At 40.0% G+C, this 20,764-nt stretch overlaps 1 protein-coding gene across 1 annotated transcript in view; it reads left to right on the forward strand.

The window, feature by feature from the left end:
* Positions 1-221: 221 nt before the first annotated feature.
* The window catches only part of LOC124168329 (tetraspanin-7-like), a 46,236-nt gene continuing 25,693 nt past the window's right edge, over positions 222-20,764 (forward strand). Inside the window, exon 1 of the mRNA XM_046546503.1 lies at positions 222-566. Within this exon, the coding sequence (XP_046402459.1) occupies positions 489-566 (78 nt within the window). The 5' untranslated portion in view covers positions 222-488. The remainder of the gene's footprint in view (positions 567-20,764) is intronic.

Raw genomic sequence — 20,764 nt, forward strand, 5'->3', positions numbered from 1 at the left:
TTTGGTGGGGTTGAGAATGTTATGTTAAAACGTAGCTGACGTGGGCGGGGGGAGGGGAGGATTGGCCGACGTGGGAGGGGAGGGGGAAAGCATGGAGATGGAAGGGAGGTGTGGAGTGGGAGGGTAATTCTCTCCCCGCCACCGAGACAGTTTCGACGTGCGATACTGGCGCTTGCGCATGCGCACTGCGACCTCGGCCGTCTACGGCGCAACCGGCGCAACCCTGCTATCAAATCGTCAGGTCTCGAGTCCCTAGCGCGAGGAGCGGAGGCATGTGTTACAGATCCTTTAGGAACTTTTATATGTTTTGTCCCCCGTCCCCTATCGAGACCTATTTTGTGTTCCTTTTTAATGTTTCTCCGTTTTGTCATTTTTCAAAGTGTACATATGTAGGTTAAGACTACGTGTTCTCTGTCTATCTTTATACTCTCGGACTCTTTTTAAAGTGTAATTCCATCTTCTGCATCGGTGAAGAGGAAATCGTCAGGATGGGCAAACGATTGCAGACGGTAGCCATGATGACCTGCATGAAGACGCTCCTCATGCTTTTTAATTTTGTTTTCTGGGTAAGTCGTCTTTATGCTCTCCACATTCCATTCTATTGAAAATAACCCTTACCATATGCTACGGCTTATCATCACTCTCTCTTTCTCTTCGAGAAATCTCAGCTATCTCAAGCGTACCACCCGGCTTGAACGTTAACCATATGGTAGAACTTTATTTCCCATCCCATATTTACCATCATAGAACTTATAATTTGCCGCATACAGCCAAAATATGATGTTCAGCCATATTGTTTATGTTAGATCGTTGTCATGGTAAATTCTAAGCACGCGTTTCCCACCCGAGTAAGAGGGCCAGCAAGATTATTGTTTATGCGTGGTGTTTTTCATTTTCCCGCCCAACTGATTTTATTTTCTGTTTCACTGTACTTTTTGTCGATGAATATATGTACTCTCAATACTCTGCCATCATTTCGTTTGCGGTAATCGACAGTATGATAGCAATGTTGTGCGTCGTAATTAACGTGTAATTATCACTAGCATTTTGTCTAAAGTTAATGTTCGTTCACAGGTTGGTGTGAGGGTAAAAAAATCTTTATTACTCATCGACATGGGGTCCATTGTATTAGGAAATGTATCATTTTTGCAAAGGGAACGCTGCCAAGGGAAATTATTGCGTCTTTAATTCCGTTTTCCCTCCTCGCCGGATGTTCATTTGTTTCCGCGTCCGCAATGGTATCGTCTGCGGACCGGATCGATCGCGGGTTTTTGTGTCTTCGAAGGCGGCGACGAGGTCAAAGGTCGCAGGGGGTGGAGGGGTAGAGGGTGGCCCCGGTGGGACGTTCTTTTGTTTATATAAGAGTTACTTCTCTCTTAATTTATCGACATAAACGATGTATCAGAAAGAGATATTTTGCCGAACGGATAGGCGTGGGAAATCATTTTTCTCCCGAATAATAAATGCTAGACGTTTAAAGCGGTGAATTGCTAGAACGCATGCGAGAATGCATGGACTTCAGATGGCAAAGTAGCCCCTGCTCTAATTTCCTTCGTGCATCCGCGAAAGTTGCGCGCCGCTGTGAAGAAATAATGCAGTTCTAACCTGCGCGATTACATGTCCCGTTTAGAATGGCCTAATGAGTATGTATTTCATGGAGATACTTCGTAAAGATTGGTGTGGGGATTCGTGTTTCCACCGGATCGTAATGCACTTTAATAAATGCAAGGCGTAATTTCGTTGGAACATTTCCTTTTCATCTGTAAACAGCTGTTTGCCTAGCAACCCCCGCCACACGCCTATTGAGGCGGCTTGCGGGGTACCATGTAAATGTAGATGAATTTCAACTTCAACAGTAAAGTCACCATCCTGATTGAAACTAACCCATTTTACAAATCCGTTTTTTTCGGAAGTCATTATATGAAGCACCCGTTTTCGTGGCTTAAAAGGGATATTTGAAGTCTATAATGGGCGTATTTGATCTGAATAACAGTGTGTTGTCATCAGGTGTGAACATGGGCGAAGTTTAGAGTTTTATATTGGAGGTAGGGGCAGCAATCTTGCCAGGGGCTTAGGGGCTATGGAATATCCTCCAGTGAAACGGGAGTTATTCCATTCGCCTTAAGTGTTCCAGGAAAATTTCTCTAAATTAGCCTCTGAAAACAACATTTTAAGTAATATCTAAAGCTAAAATTTATTTAAACTTTGGATGTTTATGTTTTGATTGTACTTGAATTTGCAGTTTTCGTTCTTTTTTCGAATAAATTACCATTTAAGATAGGGGGTGGGGGGCAGGCTCCCCCTGGAATATAATCCCACTATATTTCTAGGTCTCAAGACGAATGTGTGGGGTTGCGGAATTTCCGCGAATTTCGGATCGTTAGTTCCACTAGGGGCAGATCCTCTAATGTTAGATCCCCCCCCCCCCTATTCTTCTCTTTCCGTTGTGGTAGGTGCCTACACTACGTGTCGCTCCTACCTACCCCATCCCTCCTTCTCTAAGCCTACTGCGCTTGTCTATTCGGACGTGAGAAAGGCTCCTTTTCATCGATTTCCTCGCTATTTAACACCGTGGCAACGTAGGGATCGTTTTTAAACCGATGCGTATCTTCGATTGTCACCATTCTAAAAGAGTTTCTCAAGGTCGTTTTACACGGGGCACGTACTTGCACAATCTGACGTGTGTACGAAGGCGCAGTGAAAATTGCAACTTGTAATGCGGTAATTTGCTATAATGCATGCGAGAATGCATGGAAAAACATGGCAATAGGTATGGATAAGTTTGTAAATTCCTTTTTCCCCGAAAAATAAAGGACTTTAATAAATACTAGGCGTTTAAAGCGGTGAATTGCTAGAACGCTTGCGAGAATGCATGGACAAACATGGCAAAACAGCTTCTATTCTAATTTCGTTCGTGAATTCACGTAATTGTAAGCCGTAATGAGAAATTTAATCTGTTTCTAACCTGCGCAATTAGGTGCTCCGTGTAAAACGGCCTTCATATCGTCAACGGGTAGATTTTAGGGCTAGCTGCGTTGTGTCCAATAGAATTCTTGCATCTAAAGGAGAAGAAATGCATCGCTATAAAAAGGCTAACATATGGGAGAGCGGGATAGAGAGCTCTATTAAACGGTGCCTTAGGATTGTTGTTTTTTGATGATAATGATGCGCTCAATATACCGGCATCTTTTATGCATCGCTGCTGATGTCGAATGAATATTCTTTTTTGAATAGTGAATAATAAATCGCTGTAAATGCATATTCTGGTCGAATTCGATTCGTTATGTAATCAGATTATAAAGTACATTATATATTCAAGTAAAGTAAAATATTTAATCATATGGAGGGTAAAACCTAATGTAAGGAGCTTTACTAGTTACGTAAAGCGGAAGTTCATTTCCATTCGTGGAAGATATGTTCCCTCTCCTGTTAAACTACGTTTTTGGCACTTGGAAGATCTTGGAAATATTCTTTAGAATCTCGTAATTTCAGTCAGCGTGGCATCTCAACTTTAGAGAATCTCAAAATTTTAATGGCTGTTATTCCATGCAAAATTTGACGGTCATGAATGTGATTTTCGTTGCTGAAACATTTCGAGTCCTCATTGAATAGGGCAGGAATAGGATCCAATAGAAGTATTTAATGGTATCACATTATGGTCCGCTCACGTAAAAGTACGTGTTTCCACATCCAGCGGTAGCGGTCTGATCACGTATTTTTACGTTTTTTGCATGGCGATAAGTTATTACCCTCTATGAAATTATTTTAGACTATTTTTACCCAGTTTTTGTTCTTGAAAAAAAATAAATAAAAAATATTTTAATAACAAAAATGTGAATTTAAAAACTTGCATAAGTGCTTGAGTTGTGTGAGTTTATTAGCATACTCGCAGCTTCCCCGCAGACATTTTAAAAGTGATCGGCCTCTAGGGCTAGTTAAATGTAAGGGGCGCCGGACCAAGAAGTAGTACTATTGAAATTCTATGGCAAATTATTGTTCACGAAGATATGATTATTGTCTGACGCAGTATATTCGTACAGCATGTCTCTATGTGTGAGGAAAATCAATAGTGACAGCACTCTTCGCTGTGTTTCCATGGAGACATCAAATTTCCAGGGGCACAGTCCTCCGAAGCTGTGTCGGCCATCTCTTCTCCCACCTGCCCATCCTAACCCTACCTCAACACCTCCCCCTTTCCACTCCTCTTTAGGTCCATACTGCTAATAAAGAAATTTCCAGACGTAGGAGTCATACCATAAGATCCGTTGGGGATTGACAACAAATTACTATTGTAGGCAACAAGCATACTAACATAGCACTACCCCAGTGCCTTTATTTACTACACTACACTATCTTTTATACACTCGCTTAGTAGTGCTGCCAAAACCTGTATAATTACCTAGTGTTATCATTTCCTACCAAATTACATCATCTTATAGTGTTCTGCCCGTCGACAGGTCCCTAGCGCCAACGCTGTATCCATTCTTTCCTGTCTCCGGCCATTTCCTTGTAGTTTCTATATTTTCCTATTTTTAAGTTGTCAATAAACTTTAGTCTTCTCCTTCCCCTTCTTCTGATCCCTTCAACCATTCCCTCCAAGGCTACCTTCAAAATGACATTCCCTCGCATCACATGTCCCAGCCAGTTACCCTTCTTTTCATGTATTTTATCCATCAACGTTCTTTCTTCATCAATCCTATTCAACACTTGCTCATTCCTTATTCGATCCGTCCACCGTATTCCATCCATCTTCCGCCAAACCCACATCTCGAATGCCCCAATCCTGTCCCTGTCTCTCTTGCCCATCGTCCAAGTCTCAGATCCATACATCAGTGGCGTAGCCAGGAATTTCGTTCGGGAGGGGGGTCCAAAACCAGGGGGGGGAATGTTTGAAAAAGAGGGTACTAAGTAATGGGTTTTAAACTAATTTAACATTTTTCATAATCGAAAAAACTTCATTTGTTAAATAAATATTTTTTAAATTCATGATTTTTCAATATTTTGTTTTCTTTTATGAAGGAAAATGATTGTGTTTTTATATTTCGGGGGGGAGGTCCGGACCCCCCTGGATACGCCACTGCCATACATAAACACACTGCACACATAGCACTTCACCAATATTTTCCTCAATTAAATTCCAGTCTCTTGTTACACAACAATCTTTTCTTCTTCTTAAAAACTTCTTTCGCCATTCTTATCCTTCCTCTACCAAATTACGAATATGTAAAAAATAATTTTGCGAATCTGCTCCAATGAATTCTTATTCAGAATACTTTAAAAGACAGAGGAAAGTGAAGCATTTGTGAGAAAACAAACACGCCACGTAGAAAGACTGTAAATTACAGCTCATTTAATGCTAAGTACGGCAAATTTCAACATGTCCTCATTGAACAAGCGAGAAGACGATCCAATCGAAGAATTCAATTAAAACATTGAAAATGTCTGACAAAATATTGTTCACGAAGAGATGGTTACAGTGTGACGCTCTACATATATACGTGCAGCATGTATCTATCTGTGAGGAAAATCAATATTGCCACCACTATTTGCTGTGTTTCCATGGAAACATTAAATTTCCAAGGGCACAGTCCTCTGATGCTGTGCCGGCCACCCCTCCCCGACCTCCCCATACTAACCATACCTCAACCTCCCCCTTTCCTTTCCTGTTTTGGTCTGGCTAATACGCGAAATTTCGAGACGTAAAAGTCGTACTATAACATTCGTTGGGGATTGACAATACATTACCAACGTAAGCAATCCACATACTAACCTATCAGTCTCCCTAGCGGAAAATTTCTTGCTATGTAACTGTCCACATGCATAGCTTAACAGTAAACGTGTGGGTTGGCAAATGAGAAAACGTCGCGAAATTAAGCTACACCAAGCATAAATACGACCGTTGTTAAGATATCAATAACGTGTGTTAGGATGTGAAATGATACACGGTTCGCTGTCAGAGGATGCTAACAAGAATACATATGTATAATGGCTGCGCAGTAAGCAAAAGCTGACGTCAACATTGAAATTCCAACTACAGCATAACTAAGGAAATAGAACAAAATTAACAAATGATATACTTAAAAATGGACTTCTTCTATTTCTTGATAGTTCTCCTCACCGTGAGAATTCAATGTGATGGATATTAAATTTCAAATCACATATCTGTACCTGAGGGAAATCAATAGTGACACAACTCTTCGCTGTGTTTCCATGGAGACATTAAATTTTCAGGGGCACAGTCCTCCGATGCTGTCCCGGCTATGCCTCCCCCACCTTCCCAGTCCAACCCTACCTCAACCCTCCTCCCCTCTCCTCTCCTCTTTTGGTCCATACGTCAAGTAAGAGAAATTTCGAGACGTGGCGGTATTACCAAAAGCTCCGTTGGAGGATGGAAGGTTTACCCTGTGCGGTACATTGGCTAATATGAAACCGTTGCGCCTCCTACTTATATGCATAATAGCCAAGTATAATTGTAAATTTCTTTACCCTCAATTTTAAGGTCTTTATTTACCAGTACAGAAAGCTTTACTAAGATTTTAAAGGAACTAGGCTGTTAACCGCTAGAGACCCGGAGCAGAGGTATAGCCAGGGCAGAGGGGTTCAGGGGTCCGCTCCGCCCCCCCCCCCCCCGAAACATAAAAACATAATTATTTTCCTTCATTAAAGAAAACAAAATACTGAAAAATCATGAACTTACAAAATATTTATTTAACAAATAAAGTTTTTTCGATCATGAAAAGTGTTAAAATTAGTTCAAAGCCCATTACTTAGTACCCTGTTTTCAAACATATCCCCCCCTATTTTTGAACCCCCCCCCGAACGAAATTCCTGGCTGCGCGCTAGGCTACGCTAAAAAATTGCTTTTCATTTTCTCATATGCATATTTTTATGGACGAATTATTCTCTGGTTCATCATTCACGGGGGAAAGCCTTCGATCCTTCGTTACGATAACTTTTATTTTTTGATGGGAGTGCAAATTTTAACAAAAGGTGTGATCTTTATTTTTTTAAATTCAAAACGATAGGGTTGAATGAAAATGTGGTGTATATTCCATAAGGGTGGTTCATATTTTTGAAGTTTTCGAATGTCTTTTGGGACGTCCCCCTATATTTGGTCCATTTAGTGGGAAAATAAATATTTAAAATTATTTTTGCAATCGGATACCGGGAAAACGTGCCGCATCGTACTTAAAGCTTTGAAATATTGGAATTTTTTGTTGTTTTTCGAGCATAACTAAAGCTGATGTCACTCTCGGATTATTCTATCACTATTCTGTTTTCTACAACGACTCGTAAGACATTTTTAGCATATCCCCTCAATTATACTTCATTTTTCCTCATTGGTTCTCGGGATATCGCACCAAATGTGACCGCGTACCACTACATTACAGACATTGTTGGTGGCACGCGGGTTGCATACGCTCAATATTTGTTGATCATTCTCACCCATCGTAAAACCATAAAATTCTGTAGATAAACTTTAAACTTCGTCAATACAACGTTGAAATTCTTTTGATAGCAAACCACATTGGCTTGCATGATTTAACCTAACCAGACCAGTTTTCCAACCTGTATTGACTGCAGCAGGTGCACAGCTAGGAATTAAGGCTGGGGAGGGTTTAGGAGCAACTAATACCGGGGTATGTGGGGGTATAGAATACCCACCAGGATAAGCGGTAGGTGCGAGATTAATAAATTGCGGAATTTTTCAAATACATGGTTAAAAATGATGAGTTTTACGGCTTTCTGAGGGATATTTTATTAATCCTTACACTTTTTTTATTAGTAATATCAATCCAATAAAGTAAAATATATTAATTTTAAAAACATCTCTGAGCTCTGGGGGGGGGGGGGGGGGGTTATCCCCCCAAAACCCCATCGCTGCGCCACTGGACAGCAGTACCATCACATCCAACGACAGGTAGATTTTCAAGAGAAATACCACGCTCAGATAGGGGAGAAATCTTGTCTATAACCAATGTGTCGCCCATTTTTCCATCTAAATAGAGATCAAACCGTGAAAGTGCGCCTGGTTTTCTAAGCAATTTAGCCTTAAAATTTATTTAATATAGCGTAATTTTATTATTATAAATATACTGTTACTGTGCCTAAGTTAAATATTTAAGCTTTTCAAATATAGAGCAGGTAAAAAAGTACAATGCCTTGTAGGTTACTGTTATGACATATCATGCCATAGGCCTATATTTTTTCAGGTACTTTTTCAGGTCATTGCGCAAACGGAAGTTGTTTATTTATTCATATAAAAATAAGACATAATGTTCTTATGTTGAAAAATAAATATGCAGTAGTACCCATTACATTAAAAAAGTGCATTTAAGACATAAAAAAGAACTCGTACAAATGTGAAATTTTCAGTATTGTGGCAATTGTCACGACTAATACGCGACTGAAAGATATCAAATGACCTATGCCAAATTAAAACACAATGTCTTAAGGCTCTATTTGAAGACGTTATAAACTATTGCATTGCATAAAAATCTAATTCAATAATTTAAAAAATAATCGCAAAAAATGAAGTTTCGGCCCACCCTAGTATGCAACTCGCGTGCCACCAAAAATGTCTGTAGTGGTACGCGGTCACTCTTGGTGCGATATCCCGGGAACCAATGGGAAGAAATGAAAGATATTTAAGTGGATATGCTACAAATATCGAACGAGTCATTCTATAAAACAGAAAAGTGATAGAACAATCCGAGAGTGACATCATCTTCAGTTTTGCCCGAAAAACAACCAAAAATACCAAAATTTCAAAGCTTTAAGTACGATGCGGCACGTTTTCCCAGTGTCCAATTGCAAAATTAATTTTCAATGTTTGTTTTCTCACCAAGTGGGGAAAATCTGGGGGAAATCCCAAAAGAAATTAGATAACTTTAAAAATAAGGACCAACCTAATATTCTATAGCTGATTTTATTCTTTTAGTACAAATCATTCGGAGCTTCAGGCAGTCTCAATATACACGTATCTAGACTGCCCTCCGCAAATGAATGCAATATACATGCGCCTTTTTTTTACAATACTTCAAGGTAAATTATATATGAACACTTAACATGGTTAGTTACAATTTGGAACATTATATGAGTCACAAATCTAATACAAAACTACGATTTTATTTAGTACAAATCATTCGGAGCTTCAGGCAGTCTCAATATACACATGTATCTAGACTGCCCTCCGTAAATGAATGCAATATACATGCGCCTTTTTTTTACAATACTTCAAGGTTAATTATATATGAACACTTAACATGTTTAGTGACAATTTGGAGCATTTTATGTGTCATAAATCTAATACAAAACTACGATTTTATTCATGGGTAGTATCCACTTTTTTCGCAGCTTTACATTTTTTGAAAATTTTATACACTCAGGTATATTATTTAATTGCATAGGTCTTAAGTAAATAAAGGACCTAGGTTTAATAGAGTAATACGTCACCAGAAAAACAATGTACGATCGGTCGAAAGGGAGTGATGCGTACTCTTAAAGTATTGGGATTTGTAAAAGCTGGAAATTTGCGTATACTCCGAGGCTCTACTACATAAAGTACTCTTATTTTACCCCCCTAAGTATGGGTAATCAGTAATTTCAGCCATTTTCATGCAAAAATGAATGTTCATTGAATTTTATCGTTGACCAGGCATCGTAAAATATACCCGTATTTGTATACCCACGCGAATGTCCATTGGGGAGGAATGTAAGAGAACATTTTTTTCTGAAATAGAATGGCGCGACCGCCTGGATATCTAAGAAATCAAAATCAACCCTTGACTCTTTATCTGTTTCGCTCGCTCTCAAGTCTACCCCCGAGCTCGAAGGTGATATGAACAGGTCATTGCACAGGCAACTTGCTCGTCTAGACAGGTGAATGGACATTTGATCAGACGAATGGAAACGAATCAAATTCTGATTAGCATATTCTTTCCCGGAATTCATATTTTCGCGTATTAGCCATAGAGTTGTGCATACAGTTTTACCGACTGCGCACACTTAGCCTCCGATAATATTTCTCTTATGGAGACTACCCGCGATACATCTGCTGAGGCGGCCATTTGCCTAGGGGCACCTATCCTCAGGCGCTCCACTTTGAATATAGTTACATTTCACGAATATTACAAAAGAGGATCCTCGAGTCGGCCTCTAAATGTGTTGTCATCCGACGCGCATATATATGAATGGGTTTACAAAAGTCGCCACTCGTGTCGCAGTCGGACAAAGTGACTCGATTTTCACGGGGTAATAAGATATAATTAGGGGTATTAATTGAAATTTGCACACATAATGACTTGATCGTCAAATTCATTACTTTTAAATGCTATTCCTCGCTATGAACATTTTACTGCAGTATGTTGGAAAAAAAAAGTTGATCGCATTGCGCTCATCACATCGCCGCGGACATTTTTTCATTTTCTTTCGTCGCTCTAGTGATCATTTTTCTGAATCACACGGTCCCTCCCGCCGTCGCCTTTGGTATCACTTTCGATATCATAGCTCGTTGTCACAGGACCCGCATAACGAATATATATATGTAGTGTGTTTGTTTATCTCTGTAGTTCCCATGATTGTCAAACTTTGCGCTGCAATCGCTCCATGCGGGCATGCGTTCCGATTGGCTGATATGCGGTTTAAGTGACGGTTTTAGCGACGGAAAAAGCGACCGGACGAGTGATGAAAAATAGTGATGGTAATACTCATCGCGATCGTGATCGCGATAAACAATTGCCGGCGATGATCCTTTGCGAGTGATCACTAGGAAATGACGGATAAAATGATCGTGTGATTCAGGCTTAACCATCGGGCTGAATCATTGATTGCGATTGAGAGATTTTCAATCAGGCAACTTTCAGCGTTTACCTGTATCCCTAATTTGAAATCTTTGCGGACAAATTTTCTCTTATGTAAGAATTTTACATTTTAGATGCAGCCAAATTGTGGGTCTCTTCATGCTTGCCCACAAAATTCAAAGATGATATCGCAATGAATTCAATTGATTCGGCTTTAACTTTGTGAAAATCCATGTTGAAATGAAAATGTACAACCTTGGTATCTTTTCACAGGAAAATTTATTCGTACGACGCGTTTCGACGCTGAGGCGTCATTATCAAGTACACTCTTGTAATATCTACAATCCAATATATAGCCAATTCTGGCAGGGGTGGAGGGAGAGGGTTATACAGGGGGGGAAAATTGGGAAGGAGTGGGAGGGTTGGTGAGGGAATGGTTGGGAAGCGTGATTAAGCCCACGCTAGGAGAGGCAGGTAGGGTTCCTGGGCCGGGGGAAAGGGTTGGTTTGGAAAGGGGTAAATTTTTGAGGTTAAGTGCAGTGGTAATGAGAGGTGAATTTCTTAGGAAAACGACGTCATTAAGGACATGTCCCAAACTCAAATTTCTTTTTATCTCCAACTCCTCCAGGACGTCCATCTTCCTCCCCTTCTCGACTCTGTGTAAAACGTCCGGTTCGAAGTCACTATGATGTCCCTCTTCCCACAGGTGTTTTGCAAAGTGGGATTGCTGTAGATTCCCCGTGCGTAAACACCTTTTGTGTTCTTCAGTTCTGGTCCGGAACGCCCTACCCGTCTGCCCCACGTACACTGCGTCTCAATCATTACACTTGAGTTTGTATATCCCGTTGCATTCCCATTTTTTCACTTTATCTTTTGTCCTGTTGAGGAGATTTCTTAAGTTAGCGTGGTTGTAAAACGCTGGTCTAAATTCCTTGGGGAAGACACTGGATAGTTTTTCAGTCAGCCACCCGTAATACGGTAGTTTACACCATTTAAACTCACTGTTTTCTTCTTTGTTATGGTATAACATGTTGTTGGTTCTTATATATTGTTTTTTCTTGAGCATTTTTTCCACCAAATCGTCTGAATAGCCATTCCTTTTTGCTAAGAATTTAATAGTATTCAGTTCTTTTTCGAAATTGTTTATAGAAAGGGGGATGTCCAGTAGCCGGTTAATTAGGTAGTGGAAAGTGGATAGTTTTTGTGAGAAGTGGTGACGGGAGGTGGCTGGTATGACATGATCTGTAGCCTCTCCTAGCGTGGGCTTAATCACGCTTCCCAACCATTCCCTCACCAACCCTCCCACTCCTTCCCAATTTTCCCCCCCTGTATAACCCTCTCCCTCCACCCCTGCCAGAATTGGCTATATATTGGATTGTAGATATTACAAGAGTGTACTTGATAATGACGTCTCAGCGTCGAAACGCGTCGTACGAATAAATTTTCCTGTGAAAAGATACCAAGGTTGTACATTTTCATTTCATGATATCACAAGTTTTGAGAGAGTATTTTTCTGAGCCAAATTCAGCGGTGAATTCATTCATCATGAGTACCTCACTTCGTGTAAAGCCACCATTGTTCTACAGGATGGGGCAACATAATTTCCTTTTTTTTCAAAACTTATCAAATCCCATTGTATCGCTCAGAAACTGTTAACTTGTTTTTTATAATATAGGCACATACCTATCTAAAGTTCTGTTTCACACAATTTTGAAGACCAAGCCAAGTAGGTGACGTCCCCCATTCTCCAGACTTTTCTGGCGTTTGTCATGGCTGTTACCAGCATATCAGGGGGTATGCTGTCAAATTCATCCCGAATGTTGGCATTCAAAGCTTGCAGGGTCCTTGGACTGTGCATTTAAACATGACACATCAAAAAATTACATTGAAAAAATCACAAGGGGCCTAATCGGGAGAGAGGGCCGGCCACTCCAAATCGCCCCTAGTTGACATGAAGCGCTCAGGGAAGTGTCCCTTCAAAACAGCCACCTATGCTCTTGAAGTGTGAGCCGACTTTACGACGTATGATGGCGATTGAATTTTGCAGAAACAAAACTTTATAGTCACGCCTCTCGGACGAGACCACTGGTGCTCCTCTACTATATCAACCGACTGAATGGCTTAGTAAAAACACTTGTCTGTTTCCACACTCTTTTATTTTCACCGACCATGGTTTCGGCAACTTGTGCCATTATCAAGTTATTACCTTGCTAATGGCACAAGTTGCCGAAACCATGGTCGGTGAAAATAAAAGAGTGTGGAAACAGACAAGTGTTTTTAATAAGCTGAACATCAAAGATTTCCACCGTATCACGCCGGACACTGTATCTTTTATTCGACTGAATGGCGCGCATTTTAAAAAAAGGAATTTATGTTGTCCCACCGTGTAGCTAGTCGCTTCGGTAACAGGGGAAAGACAAAGCCAATTTTTGAGCGTCTCCAAAATCACAGTTTGAGCCCAGTCGAGTGGGCGAATGATGTGTTCTCTTAACATCCGATTGGTGCGGCGTAACAGGTTCGCTTTTATATCGATTCAAGTCAAAGCAACGCACTCCACGCCAGACGTGACACTCGACGCCCATATGGTGGAACCATTGGAGGGTGTAACAGGTGTGCCGTTATAGGGGATATAATGGCCTTCGCATGAGGTGCGCACGTTTTGTTATGTTCGTGTCAGGCACTTAGCTAGGGAGAGGAGGAAGACTTTGGGGCACGGATTGGGCAAGATTCCGTGCCGAAAACCAACATTACGCATTCCCACTTGGTGTGGTACGTTTTTCACCCACCTACCGACGTCATTGGTACCATCATCATAAATCAACAATCAAATATTAATTTGACGCAGCTCTCCCCAGTGAGAAATGGGTGGTGGAATCCACGTGGAAATTATGGTGGAAATTAGGTGGAAATGTAACGTGGATACCACGTGTTTTTGGTCGTGGAATCAACGTGGAACCCACGTGGAAATTTGGTGGAAAAATTAAAACAGCAGTAGGTGCTGTCCTGAAACCATTAAAACCTCGACCACTCTATATCTAAATCGAATACCCAGCAGCTAATGTCCTTCCTTATACAATTCCAAACAAAATGCCACCACTGAATAAGCAGTAAATTTAAATTCTTCCCTAACCATGTGCAGATAGTTCGTCATGATGAAAGCAAATGTGCATTGCAATGCTTTGGTTCTTCTCATAAATTTTTAAATTAACAATATTTCATAGATGAGATAAAGGATCATCATAGCATAAAATATCCATAAAATATTTTGTAATAGCTTCCAGACATTTTGTAGGCTTCTGAATGTTCCCTTTTCTGATATCTACAAGATGTCTTGAGAAGATATTTTCTAGATAATCATATTCAAACTGGACCCACAGGGAAAATTCAGGATAAATGGCATGAATGTAATATTTCTGTATTAGATATGTTTATTTTTCAACTGACAGCCTGATGGTGGAACAGAAAATGATGGTATCCCCTATAAAAAAATTGTATAAACCTGTTTCAAATTTTTATACATTCTTATGCATTGCCATGGTAATGTATAAGAATGTTTCAGGGCAGCACCTACTGCTGTTTTAATTTTTCCACCAAATTTCCACGTGGGTTCCACGTTGATTCCACGACCAAAAACACGTGGTATCCACGTTACATTTCCACCTAATTTCCACGTGGGTTCCACGTGGATTCCACCACCCATTTCTCACTGGGTCCTATCCGCTTGCCTTTTAATAGTGACGTACTTCTTCTCTTTTACATCCTTTATAACCTGTTCTATGTAATTCATTCGGGGCCGTCCCTTGCCCTTCTTCCCTTCCACTTGTCCATCTATTACTGTTTTCATCCGGCCATCATGTCTCATAATGTGGCCAACTATTTTTTCTCGTCTTCTCCTCAAGGGTTTTAGAAGATTTCTCTTTTCTCCCCCTATTCTTATCACGTCCTTCATTACTTACTCGGTGGGTAATTGGTTTAATGATTAATTCGGTGGATGGAGGGCCGGATTTATATGAAAAGAGGCCCATGGCTATTCCTTTTAAGAGGCCCTATAAGACAATATTTGTCATAGCAATCAGTGAAGCTATGAAATATACTTTGGTTTAATCTAGCATACACAGACGAGCAGACCCAATGAGCCAAACGCATGGATCTTAACCAATACATTTTTTTTTAATTAATCAGATACGTGGAATTTCTCCTTGTGTTATGTTCAGTGATTTAGTATTTATTGCTTTTCGAATGGTGTAATTTTAATTTTGCTAAAAATTTCAATGTAGGCCCATATTGATTTTGAGGCACTAGGCAGAAGCCTAGTGAGCCTACAGGAAAATCCAGCCCTGGTTGTATGCATTCTTTGGAGCATACCTACGCAGATACATTTTAGCGTTGGCAACCCTCAGCAGACGCTAAGGGCGGATATTCCCACAGCGCGGCGCTACAACGCCGGTACTAATATATATTCGCAGGGAATCTTGGAGCAGGAAATTTATATTCGTCGGGTTCGCGCAGGATTTGCCCGGAATCTGGGATCGATAATCGCCCGACTCTTTCTCTCCAAATGACAAGCTGGCAATATCTCTGCGTACGTAATTTAAGGCGGTCGCGCGCAAAAAATTGTGTACGTGATGACTGGAAATGTACCACACCCTTGTCTAGCCCAAATGTTCCAGCTACCCTATGCGGTAACTAAACAGTGACTCTCATATTTCACGCTTAAGAAATGTTTCCGGTGCCCCATGAATTGCGTTAAATTTACTTCGCTGGGTTATTTGTCCTAACAAACCATTTCAAGTAATAAGAAATGTGGGTTGATATTGAATAAGTTTTCGGGTTTTTGAATGTTAGTCGCGAGAGTTAAATGCAATAATTCACTGTGTCAATTGCGTTAATGACTGGCACCACGGTATTACGCTTTCTATTCAAATAATAACTTTTTTATTTCTTCTTAATGAAAATAATAAGAAATAACTTAATTGTCAAGTAGTTTTCAACATTCTAGCCTTGTTATCATACAAATAATAGACGTTTGGGGATTGAATATTTCCGACTTCTGTCTCCTCCTTATCACATCTAGGAGCTGCCTATCCTCGCCCACCATGTCCAGTACTTCTTCGTTCCTCATCCTCTCCGTACACGTCACCTTCCCCATACCCACATTTCGAACGCCTTCAGTATTTTTTCGTTATCCTTCCTCAGCACTCATGTTTCTGCAACGTAAAGCTCTACACTTCAGATCAGACTCTTCGCTAACCTTTTCTTTGACCTCTTCCATAGTGATCCTCTCAGAAGGTCCTTCATTTTCATGAATGCCTCCTTTGCTAGTGCATTTCTCTTCCTGATGTCCTCACTGCAGTATCCGTTGTCCTCTAATGTGCAATAGTTGAATTGATCTACCTGCTCAAGTACCTCCACGTCTACTTTTATCTTGAGTCTCACATTCCTATCTCGCGCTGCTCTAATTAATCTAAAAAAATGAATACCATATGCTAAAGCGAGGGTAGAAATACTGTCCTCTTTGTCTTGGTAAAAATCATTAATATTAATATGTACAATTTCTTAAAAGTATGTAAGAAAATTTTCCGAAACTAATTCATTCACCTTTACAACCTCAGCCGTTCGGGGGTATTCTAAATTCCATTTTTATTAATCGATTTAGGAAACTTAGATATAGTAGCTTGTATTTTCTATTTTAGGATACATTTATTGATCGATACGAACGATCTGTCGATTGAGTGATGGGAATAAGTGCTTTCCTCTCGAAAATGCACTTCAGTTTATCAAATTGTACATCTCTTTCTGCATTGTATCGCCATTACCTCCTTTTATGAAGGACAATCCAGCCATAAGAGTATTCTTTGCGATACTATTTATATTTCAAGAGATTCCATAATTCATTTTTTATAATGAAACTGAGTATCTATTTATTTTGTTTCGTGGAAATTTTTTTCTAAATCATTGTTTGTGTTGAACATATGGCAACTTACTGACTTCATTATCTTTTCCCGCCGATTATCAGGAGAAAATACATTTTTAATTTTATCCATTAGTCTAAGTGGAAAGTAAAACCAGATGAATATATCCTTGCAGAGGACGAAAACCGAATATTTTTAAAACCGTGGGCTGGTAGCCTTATTGCTGTTTACAGAAACGGAACGAAAACAAGAGATTACGCATAAAATTATCTCCTTTACCCAAGGGTTTAAAGAAAATGTTTGTTGAGAGTCTATTGGATGATAATATTGAGCTTCAAACCATTGGAGTTAGTGACGTGATGAGTTCATTCATGGCCGTAAAAAAACTGTTTGAGAAGAAATATTCGAAAAAAACATGAACCGTTACTAATTCTGTTTTTATTTAAACCATGTACCAAACCACGCCATTCTTTTATGATAAACCTCTTTATTGCTTGCATATACGATAAATAAATAACTACTAAATGAACATGTATTGTTGTGGCCTGCTTAGTCCTTTAGACGTTGATAGATGTACCACCAATGATTTTTTTCATAATTGTACATAGTATTATTTATCTGTAGCTCATATCTTAGCTGGACAAAATATTCAACTTATGTATAATATTGGCAATAAATTTCATTAACTTACTCCTGTGGCCACTCAAATTCAAGTCAGACATTGTCAGGCGACGCGGTTGACCATATTATTGCTTCCGAGAGTCTTACGGTGTGAGAGGATGTGATATTTCCCAGTTCTCTGTCATTACCCCTTTCATGTCCCCCTCTATCCCATTCAAGCCACCCTATTTTCCACGTGCTACCTCTTGGCTGTTGCGTGAACGGTCTAATCGGTGCGGAAATTCGCCCCAGGTCGAGAGGAAATGCGCCTGTGTTTTCTTTAAGGTCACGTCGTGCTAATGAGCAGCAAAGTCGTGTTTTGCAGCAAAGCAAGTTCCTTTCGCATTAGGATGGGCAAGGGGACTGCATAGACGAGGCCCAATTCCATCCCATGGAAGGCTGATCTCTGTTGCCAATTCGGTCGCGTTTTAATCGGCTTTCAAAAGTGTCCGCGGCGCTGTGATGAGTGCAATGTGATCCGCATTTTGCCGTCCAATATTTTGCCGTATAATGTTTGTCATCGCGAGGAATAGATTTGAAGATTTATGAAATTGATAGATCACATCATCACGTGCATAAAGTGCGATTAATACCCCTAACTATGCCTTATTTCCCCGTGAAACTCGGATCAATTTGTCCGTCAGAGACACGCGTGGCGACTTTTGTAAACCCATTTAAATGCGCGGTGAGTGAAAACAATTTTAGAGGCCAACTTGAGGATACTCTTTTGAATTATTCGTGGATTCACGATTAATACAAACAAAATACGATAGCTCATAGCTCACAAGTGCAGCGACACTGCGCGTTCCTAAATCTAGCGCAAGTTATTACGTTAATTTAAAAAAATGACCAAACCCCGCGCTAAATTCAACCGGTTCTGTGATATTTTTACGCGTTTTTTCTTCTACTGCTTCGTCCGTTTGTCTGTTTCATCGATGGAACTTGCAATTGATTTTTAATCCTCTAAGCGCCACGGCCTGATATATCGGCTTTCGCCCCACGGGTGAAAATTGTCACAGCCGATATATCTGCTCAAGCGAAGACCAGGTTTAAAATCATAATGTGTCGTTACATTTTGTTGTATCCAATATCCAGTGTATAAGAATATTTTGACCAAAAATAATTCCTTTTTAGTAAATAAAAAAAACGTTACATCGATATCTTATATAATAGTAACTTCGTATTGTGCTTTTCCCGGCGTTGCGAAGATGAATCGACGCGGAGGACAAACCCAGAAACCGAGCTGCTCCCAGTGGTTCGAGGATGCTTATGGAATACGGATCGGAAAGTCATCGTATCATCATAATTGACTTGTAACTTTGTAAAACGAGGATAATTGTATGGTAATCAATAAGTTACTTACTCTTGTTTTTAAGAATGCAGAAATGTGGAAAAATAATTTACGTACATACAAGAATTGTCATAAGAAAAAATTGACGCTGTGACCCGGAAAGTCAAAGGTCCGTGGTTCGATTCCCGGTCCAGGGGAATTTTTGCTGATGGGAATTCTTATATATTTCACCGCCGTTCACGCGGAAGGATTAGAAATATTTCACATACCGCTTTGTGCGGCTTTAGCGCAGGTTTGAGGCTCTCAACCGGTTGTGGCTACTTGGAAGTCCTTTCTCCCTCGCATTGCCATCCTTGATGGACCGCGAGGGCCTAACACCTAATACCATGAGGCTCGGTATAATTGCCATGGGAATTAAAGAACCTGTATAGCATATTGGTCTGCGCAGTGGCCCGGAAACCCAAAGGTCCGTGGTTCGATTCCTGGTCTAGGGGAATTTATTCTCGTGGTAATTCTTGTATATTTCACCGCCGTTCACGCGGCGGGATTAGAAATATTACACATAATTTACCTATGATTAACGTCTCGTATTATAGGTCTAAGAATGATGTACAAAATTATAAGTCAACGTTTCGATATATTTCTTATATCTTCTTCAGGGCTTTAGTATGTGATAAGAGTCTGTGCGCGCGATACTACGGTGTTAATAGTGGACTGTATTTTTTAAATGCGCCGAGAGTCCCACTATATCCAAATCACCACTCACCTGAATGTCGGACTCCCGTGGATGGCTTCCACAGACAGCGTCGGCCCGATACCCTTCCTACACGACGACACATTCACAACTCCCACGTTCACGGCGAACAACCACGAAAACAAAAACATTAAACTATCACACCCTCGCCCACAGGGGCGCACAACAAATAACGAAGCAAGCGAGAAGCGATTATAGCACAGGGCCCCGTATGGCGCGAACAGGGTTCTTATGGATTATCGCTAAAATTTTCCATTCCTGATGTTCCAATAGATGCGTTTCTGTTTGAAGTTGTTGCATTACCCAGATTACATTCTCTGATCCTTTTTTCTTGTATTTATTTATTGAATGAGATGATGAGTGATTTTCCTCCAAGGTTGATTAGAGGAGAAGAAATTTATCCAAACGTTGCCAACAGTTTAATATGCAGTTGCATATATAATCTTGGGAACTTTACTCCGAGACCCTAATCATAATTAAATACTTGAGGACAAGAAAACATATCTATTTATAAAGTAATTTACGTTACACTTTTTATATTAACTGGTGGTTGCTATTATTTGGGAGCCTAAAACTCGTCTTCCCTTGTCTGCAACGAAACATTCATTAGTGAGACCATTATGAGCTCAGAGCTTGCAAGTGGCGTTGAGAAATTCTTCATCTTACTTGACGTATGGGTAGGATTTATAGTCCTGGCTGAATTTCATTCCTCAAATACCTGTCTCATTCATCAGGTGATAGTGGTCATCACTCAATTTTTTTCGCCATAATCACAAAAGCAATTACATGGCCTTTGAAATGAATAATCAATCTTTGTCCTCCGCGGAGAAAACACAAATCATAAAAAGATGCAATCAGTAAATCTACGGGTGCACTTGTTATGTAATGACTATGCTAGGTGCGCTATAAATGCTATGTTCTATTGCTATGCTAGGCTACCTCTTTTAAGGAGTTAAAAATTTTCACCTAACTTAGAATTTGAAATATCACAAATTACGGTTTCATTTCAAGTTCATAGAAACTTCAAAAACAGAAGAATCCAAGTTCCTGGATTATTGATCCATCGATTTCATCACATTTTTCAAATTTGTAACGAAAATTGTTCAAGATTTTTTTTCAAAAATAAATTTGAATTTTTATATTTTTTTCCAAGGAAAAATTATGGAACTTTTTTCCTGTAGTCATGCCATTTCAGATGCAACAAAAACCAACGGCAACATCGCAAGTACTTTATGGTATAGGCGTCTATTTAGTATAAAACCCACTTCCGACCCCTGACTGACTGACTAATTCATTCAAATCTTTGGGTTGCACAAGACCAGATACGTGGAATCGTAGGAAACCC

This window comes from Ischnura elegans, chromosome 11 (assembly GCF_921293095.1).
Source record: "Ischnura elegans chromosome 11, ioIscEleg1.1, whole genome shotgun sequence".
Taxonomy (NCBI): Eukaryota; Metazoa; Arthropoda; class Insecta; order Odonata; family Coenagrionidae; genus Ischnura; species Ischnura elegans.